This window comes from Physeter macrocephalus, chromosome 9 (genome assembly GCF_002837175.3).
Source record: "Physeter macrocephalus isolate SW-GA chromosome 9, ASM283717v5, whole genome shotgun sequence".
Taxonomy (NCBI): domain Eukaryota; kingdom Metazoa; phylum Chordata; class Mammalia; order Artiodactyla; family Physeteridae; genus Physeter; species Physeter macrocephalus.
The window spans coordinates 68,685,143-68,693,725 of NC_041222.1; the positions used below are offsets into that span (position 1 = coordinate 68,685,143).

Here is an 8,583-nt window from a genome sequence, read left to right on the forward strand (position 1 = left end):
GACCCCACATGCCGCGGAGCGGCTGGGCCCGTGAGCCATGGCCGCTGAGTCTGCGCTCCGCAACGCGGGAGAGGCCACAACAGTTAGAGGCCCGCGTACCGCAAAAAAACAGAACAAAAAAAACAACATGCAGAGTATAATCTAATTTTTTTGGGGGGAGGGAAGATATGAAAAAAACACTAACAGAAGAAAAAAAGACCAGAAAGATATATGCCAAATATTAACAGGGGTTATTCATTGGATTATGAGATTACAAGTGACTTTTTACATTCTTCTTGATTATTCATATATTCTGTTAAGTCTCAATGAATATATATTTTTACAGTAAGTAAAAAATGTACTTCTTTCCAGGTATAGTCAGTTGGGTAGCCAGCTGCCATATAACAAGTACCTACTGTTATTATATCAAAGTATTCTCTGGAAAGCTATACAATTTAAACTTGCATGGAAAACTCTTAACAAATATTTTTTCATTAAATTATAGCTTCAAGTTTTCCACTATGCATTTGGTATAGGTCCCTTTTAGGGATAAAATTATACAATAAATGAGATGATGCTGAGGAAATAAAAGTACTAAGTACCTTATTATGCCTTTGATAGCAGAAGTTCTAATTTTCAGATTTGTACAATTCAAATCAAAAATGAGTTCCCCTTAAGTAGTTTCTGTATTTAAACAACACTATTATTCTCAGCTCAGAGCACGCACATTATTGAAAATGTAAAAGCTGAAAATAATTTTTATTTGCAACAATTTTTAGTATTTTTTTCTTTCATTTTACTATGCCTATATCCTCAAGAAAGCATTCACTCTGAGAGACTCACATAGCCATTAGGAAATCTACTTCTTCACACCTTTGACTATAATTGAAACATCAATAATAGAGATTCAATAAAGTGAAAAACAATTCCCCATAATTATTGAAAATAATTGCTAATTTATATTTATCTGTTTTGCTCCTTAAAAAGCAGACTCAAGTAAATAAAGGAAAAATATAAAATAATTTTTTCTTTTGTATATATGTGTGTGTGTGTATACACACACACACATACATACATCCAGGAATTACTCGAGTCCTGTACACTGTTTCAAGATAGGAAGCAGCTTAATATTTTTTCAATAAATGAATATGGTACTTTAAACATAAAATGGTAACACAAAAATTCAAATCCATTCAGTAAAAAAAGAAATGTTCCCATTTAGTTATGGAACCTGATTCAAGCACATATTAAAAAAAAAAAAAATCCTGAGGCCAGACAGGCAGCTACAGGAAACCAGAGAGAAACACAAAGAAAGCTATTCTGTGATGTTTCACTGATACTAACTATAAATTCATACGACATATACTCCATGTTCAGACCTGTGTAAAGGAAGTCAGCTCCTTGGCATATAAACATGAGACACATTAAATGTTAATGTTCAAAATATATGTATAAAGATTCTCAAAAATGTTTTTAAAAAATTGGGTTCACCTGTGATAAATGGAAACTATACCTTTAGTAGGCCTTGTACAAAGAGCCCTGACTCGTATTTAAATGATGATTCTGCTTCACATAATCTGGAGCATTTTCTCTCTGCTGGAGTCAGAAAAAGGCATAATGTTCTTACTATCTGTAAGTGAAAATATTTTAGCATTAAAATATGAAGTAAAAAGGTCACTGGTTTGCTTATGAAAGAGATCTGAATAGAAATTTCAATTGTTATTGTCAATAAAATCTATTCTGAGAAATAAGTATTCCATAGTCACCTGGAATAGTCTATGGGATATCACACTTGTTGCTTAAAATAGGTATTCTGTGGTCAAGTAAGTTTGGGAAATGTTAGTAAATTTACTGTATGGTATCTCAAAACCTTTAGCATTTGAATACATATTGTGACTCTCCAGGTGACTAAAACAATATGCAGACTTTCTCAAACTTACTTGACCATGGAACCCTTATTCCTAATCTTATATTACGAAATAATGACGTAATATAATTATTGATTGTATCTCCACCCAGCAACAAGTGTGTTTCAAACAAGTAAACAGTTTGGATGAGAAAACTAAATGCAGTTAAATCAAGCAGAATTATGGCTTCTGTTAATAGTTCTACATGTAAAATCCCATTACAGTGAATATCTAAGTGTCTAACTCCTTCAACAGAATGAGAATTAATTCTTTCAAATTTAATTTAAAATAAGCAAGCCATTGGCTGGGGATTAGAAACCTAACATTCTAACAGGATTTGATCATAGTTCTATTAGGAAAAATAAAAAGCCATCTAACTACCTTGGAATTCAGACTATATTCAGAGTTTTTATATTAAAGCAGTGGTTTTCAAACTAGTGATGGCAACCTTTACTTAAATTAAAAAGAGAAAAGATAAAAGAGAAGCTATTAAGCTAGAAGAGGATATGGGATGAGAAAAATGTTTGAAAAACAGAGCCCCAACCATGGAGGCTTTCTCCTCCCAAGAAGCAACTGGGAAGGCCCTGTGGAACCTGAAGGCTTTGGAGGACACAAATTGAAAGCCACCTTCCTTGGGTAACAGAAATAATAATAAGTCACTGGATGCAATATAATAACAGAGGTAAGCTAACCTGTCATAAATGGTTGTACCAGAAATATAATTTTGGTAAATCAAGGGTCAAGTAATTATACAGGGTAGCTTATTATATTACAGAAAAAAAATTATGAATATATTTGTCAAGCAAATAATCATTCCTAATATATTTCCTGTGTAAAACTTAGAAAAATTAGGTTTGCTTAAATTGATAGATATGTGCACATTTTTCTCTCTAATTAATGATCAGTGAAGAAAAGTACAAAATCCCTTAGTTTATTACCTAATGCTTGGAAAGGTAACTGCTCATTAATTATTTATTAACTCATATAGCACTAAAAGAAATGGACACAAATGTTACTGAATAAGATATAACCTCCATCAATCACTTAATAGCAATAGGTCCCTAAAAGGAATAGATTTAGGGGGGAAAAGCAAGATAGTGAAATCAAGATGAATGATCAGATACCATTTCTTTGTAATTAGTACCAAAAGTACATGGCTATCGTCACATTTATTAAAGATAACATTAGGAAATAGAAGACAAATATTTTTAAAAACATTTGATTTTAAAATATTCTCAAAACCATTTATACAGTACTGAGACTAGTGTTTATGAATTATCACAATGAAACTGATAAATGACTTCCTATTCAAACAGTTTAAACTCATTTTTGCCACAGGGTGTCACAGTAATTTGGTCAGATTATATTGCCTCCTTATACTATTAGATCATCTTGATGGCAACCTAAACTTTAAATTACAATCCGTAATATGTTAGCAGTTTTAAAAAGTCAGAGCGTTTGCTGGATTATAAAATAAATTACCTTATTTACTTTCTCCGCACTGCTACCTACTACAACAGAACAGCCACATGTCTGCAAGTGGGAGCTGATGGCACTATAGATTGGAAAAAAGATTAAAAACACTGTAAAACAATTTCACAAACTAAAAAAAAAATAATAAAGACAAGTGAGCTTCAAATAACTCTGAATAACTTTACATGATGAACACCAAAGCTCTGATTATAATGTCATCTTTTGTTTCTACAGTACTTTGCATTTTCCACCACCTGCCTCTCACAGATTCTATTTGAACCTTAAAACAACGCAGTTAGTAAAATATTACCATTTTATTGTGGAAGAAACTGAGGTGTAGAGAGGTTAAGTGGTTAATTTAAAGTCAAATGGGATTAAAAATAACATGAATGGCTGACACTGGGCAGAATCGGGACTAAAGAGCTTCTGATTCAAGCCGTGTAAGGCCTGGAGATGAAAGAAACTCACGCCTCTAAGACTCCATCATGAACCTAAAGGAGAAGACTGTAGACATAAAAGCAAATACTTTATCCTTTCAGTCTTTTTTTTTTTTTTTTTTTTTTTTTTTGCGGTACGCAGGCCTCTCACTGTCGTGGCCTCTCCCATTGCGGAGCACAGGCTCTGGACGCGCAGGCTCAGCAGCCATGGCTCACGGGCCCAGCCGCTCCGCGGCATGTGGGATCTTCCCGGACCGGGGCAAGAACCCGCGTCCCCTGCATCGCCAGGTGGACTCTCAACCACTGGGCCACCAGGGAAGCCCCACTCTTTATTTTTTAAAATAAAATTTTGTGATAATCTGTAATTGTAAAGAAACACTCAAGTAGGAGATGAGATTGTACATGTAGACACAGTACTTAGTTAAGGGATTTAGTACATAGGCACTCAATAAATACTGGCTATTATTATTGTTATTATAATTTTCTTAGAAGAAATATAAATAGAAAATGTAAGCTATTAGCTATTATTATGTGCTTATATGTGCCATGCACTGTTTTAAATGCTTAATATGATTTATCTCACTCAAGGCTTACAACAATCCTATGAAGTAGGTACTACTAATATTCCCATTTTATAAATGAGGTAATGGAGGCACAGAGAGTTCAGGTGGCTTGCCCAGGGTTACACAGAAGTAAGCCAGGAAGTCTGGTTTTAGAGCTCACACTTTTAAGCACTAAAATCTATTGTAAAATGGAAAGGATCAGTACAAATATGAATAATTTTCTTTTCTAGGCCGAAATAAGTCTATCCACAATGCAACTTAATTTGAAAGGATTCTTAGTTTCAGCTTTAATGAGAAGAAAAACAAGAAACCGGAACCAAACAAGGGTCCAGGAATTCTTGTCTGGGTACTACGGAAATTCAGCTTCTTTAAATATTAAATAGAGTAACATCAAATATATCATAGGCATGTGATAAGTAAAGAAGTAACACAAAACTAAGCAATAGTTCAAATATGCATTTTTGACCCTAGAATAATGAAGGTAGGCATTCTGTTATTATTTTCTTCCTTCCCAATCTTGTCAAAGGTGAGCATAAGATTTGCATCTGCTTCATCCAGCTTTTACAAAAAGAAACAAAATTCTTACTTGAGAAGAAAGCCTTCATGACAACTGTCACCAATATCATCATCATTGAGAACTGTATCAGCTATCTAAAATGCACCAAAAAAAAAAAATTATTCTGGCTGTAACAAAACGCTGAAATAACACTTTTAATACACAAGTTTTCTGAAGTCTAGGCTCAATATAACACACTGCCCTTATTTCTGAGCATCACAAATCGCCATAAACAATCTGTGTGCATCACTATAAACTTGCAGAACAAATGATGTGAAAGCTGGTCAGACAGCTTAAGCAACAACGTTTACAAGAACAATTTCCTCTTCTGAGCCGTCACAATCAGGAGACACATCTTAATTATAAAGTCAGGGAGCAACAAAAATAGTTTCCTAAAGGTTTCTGTATACATGCATAGTGTGTAATTCCTAATATCCTCAACAAATGAATGATTAAGGAAATCAGATTAGTGAAGGTAAGTGAACTTCCATTAACTGCCAGTGATTTGTACACTGCTTTGTTACAAAAAGTACTGCATTAAATACTGATTGATTCTCTAAGGTCTGAAATTCTCCCACTTAGGAAATACAAAAGTGGAGAAATTAACTTAATAAATTTAATTTTATCATATTACCATTACTGACCAAAAAGCCTCTGGCCAAAAAATTCAGGATTTTAATTAAGTGTGTTTGTTAAAGTGGCTAATAATTCATATGAACAGTATATATGACAAAAAAATGTATATTACTAAAATTAGAATATTACTAATATACATCATAGTAATATCCTATTTAACATTACAAGTGAGAACTTACATCTATTTCTTCAGGGACACCGTGGGATTTCATAGACGAAAGCAGTTCCATTACAGGAATTACTTCTCCAGTAAGCATTGGAATAATACTCTGACCCTGCATAAAAAAGTAAAACGAGGTGAAAAAAAAATCACACAATATAGGATAAAGTGGGCAATAAAAAATCAAAAACTGAAAGCAAAGAATAACACCCTTTGATAGAAATACTTGATAACTTGTTCAAACACAGCCCCAAACAAGTCTACTACTCCAAAATATTTCTATTTCTAAAGGATTTACATGCTGTTTAAAACTCCTTTTCATTCTTCCAGGAATAATTTTCTTTTTTTCTCTTTTTTTTGGCTGCACCATGCGGCATGCAGGATCTTAGTTCCCCAACCAGGGATCGAACCCATACCCCCTGCATTGGGAGCATGAAGACTTTTTTGTTGTTGTTAATTAAATATCTTTATTACGGGAAAGTTTCCCATATCCCATAGTATGCCTAGAATATGTTACTCATTAAAAGTATACAGTTGTTTTTTTTTTTTTAATTGGGGCTACAGTTGTTTTACAATGTTGTGGAAGCACGGAGTCTTAACCACTGAATCGCCAGGGAAGTCCCAGGAAAAATTGTCTTTAGAATAGAATCATTGGTTTATCATTTACACAAAATAATTAAATCACCACACCAAATTTAAAAAGGTTCTCCTTTGAAATTTTATTTGAGATATAAGAACTTTTGTTAATCAAAGGTCACTGATGCATTTTATATTAAAAATGAGGAAAGCCAAGCATAAAAAGGCTTTGAAATCCTCAGCAGATAACTCAGTAGTAAAGTGTGAATCAATACTCAATCTCAGGACTTCCCTGGTGGTCCAGTGGTTGGGACTTCGCCTTCCAATGCAGTGGGTGCAGGTTCAATCCCTGCTCATGGAGCTAGGATCCCACATGCCTCGTGGCCAAAAAACCAAAACATAAAACAGAAGCAGTGTTGTAACAAATTCAATAAAGACTTTAAAACTGGCCCACATCAAAAAAAAAAATCTAAAAAACCCCCTCAATCTCTACCTTCATAATAAGGTATAATCTACCCAAATGCAAATCAAAGTCATAACATATATTTTTAAGAATCAGTAAAGTAGACAAATTTCCTTCAGTGTTCTTTCAAGGTAATGCTACTACTTATTACATCTCAAAGATGTAATTTTAAAATATGTAGTTTCTAGAATGAAATTGAAAATTCAATACAGAACACCACACACATAAAGTGTCTCAAATACGGGTGCTCCCTCATTTATTCACTGCCACCACCACTTCCCTAAAATGTTTTGCCCATCCTGAATATGTAAACTTTTAGAGGCAGATGAAATTGTTATGTCTATTAATTTTTAGCTATGCATGTTTTAAAATCACCTACTATTTAAGATCTGACAATAAAGCTTCTCCCCTCATTCATGTTTTATGAAATGATTATATTCAAACTCTTTACATGCATATTCAAATTAGAAACTCTGTCATCCTTACAGTCAGTCCTTTATTTGAGGGACCAAACCTAGTCTTCAGAGCCCCTTATCATATAAGTTGCTTCAGAATTTAAAAATGTGATGCTGTCTCTGGAAATTTTATCCTAATAGGCCCCCTTGCATCACACAGGAGGTTTTATTATAAAAAAAAAAATCCATCCTGTAGTAGCTTACAAACATAAAACCATTCATTGTTTTTGCTTTTCAAAGCAATTTTTTAAATGTCTGCTTACAATTACAACAATCAACACATGCAATTCAAGAAGATTAATAACTGAAGCTGCGTTAAATTTGCTTCCTTGTAAAACGATTTTATCAGATGACAGCTATAAGCATCTAAAACTAGCACTGATTAAAGTTGTTTTAGACTAAGTATCATCCTCAAACAGTATTTATTGTTCAAAATAAAGTCACTGCAAGCACATGATACGAGATTTGCAAGAACTCGATTATCAGGTGACTCCTCCTTTTCAGAAAGGATAGTTATGGGAAAATACCTTCCCTTAGGTTAGGCATATATAGTATGTCATAAACAGCATCTCAGACATTTATCATCATAAGCAAATGGATATGCTCATTGAAGCTTAACAACAGTAACAAATCCTAGACGGCTGAACACAGAAGAGGCTCTAAAAGAAAATGCTTCCAGGTATTTCCTCCTTGGACTTCTCTAACTTGAACTTTTCAGCAGGTGAACGTTTCCCCTTTAAAAACCTCCAGTTCGTCCAAGTATACTTTCCTCCTGACATAGAAGGGATAGGATAACATTTTCAAGAAAAGCCCTTAAACGAGAAATAAACCTAAATGTTAATAGTGGTCAACTTTATAAGTACAGGTTTCTGGTTTGAAAAAAAATCCCAGAAAAAGTAGAATTTTACTGGGTCTTAAATTTCGTTATTTTGAGATAACTCGACCAGTTACTCCGTAACTAGCAGGTACATCTAGAAGTTGGTGAAAGTCATCCCATTCCTTGGCACGCTGCTTACTGACCAGCAAACAAAGGCTGGGCTTCTCTGAGTAAAGGGAAACATTTCCTTGTAAGTCTTAGAACTTTCCCCATAATTACCTCCTTCTGACTTTTGTAAAAGTTATTTACAAAAGTACAAACATAACAATTTTGTAAAGAAGATCATTTTATAGGGTTTTGTATTTCCCTTGTTCATGTTCCTGTATTTTGACAAACTTTTAGAAAAAGTTATTGTTTAAAATATCATTTGGGGCTTCCCTGGTGGCACAGTGGTTGAGAGTCCGCCTGCCGATGCAGGAGACACGGGTTTGTGCCCCGGTCCGGGAAGATCCCACATGCCGCGGAGCGGCTGGGCCCGTGAGCCATGGCCGCTGAGCCTGC

At 34.2% G+C, this 8,583-nt stretch overlaps 1 protein-coding gene across 2 annotated transcripts in view; it reads right to left on the reverse strand.

The window, feature by feature from the left end:
* The window catches only part of C9orf72 (C9orf72-SMCR8 complex subunit), a 23,901-nt gene that overhangs the window by 7,696 nt on the left and 7,622 nt on the right, over positions 1-8,583 (reverse strand). For both annotated transcript variants that reach the window (XM_007114689.4, XM_007114690.4), the window contains exons 4-7: positions 5,731-5,826; positions 4,946-5,010; positions 3,369-3,441; positions 1,493-1,609 (exon numbers count right to left, since the gene is read on the reverse strand). In XM_007114689.4, coding sequence (XP_007114751.1) covers positions 1,493-1,609; positions 3,369-3,441; positions 4,946-5,010; positions 5,731-5,826 — 351 coding nt within the window. The remainder of the gene's footprint in view (positions 1-1,492; positions 1,610-3,368; positions 3,442-4,945; positions 5,011-5,730; positions 5,827-8,583) is intronic.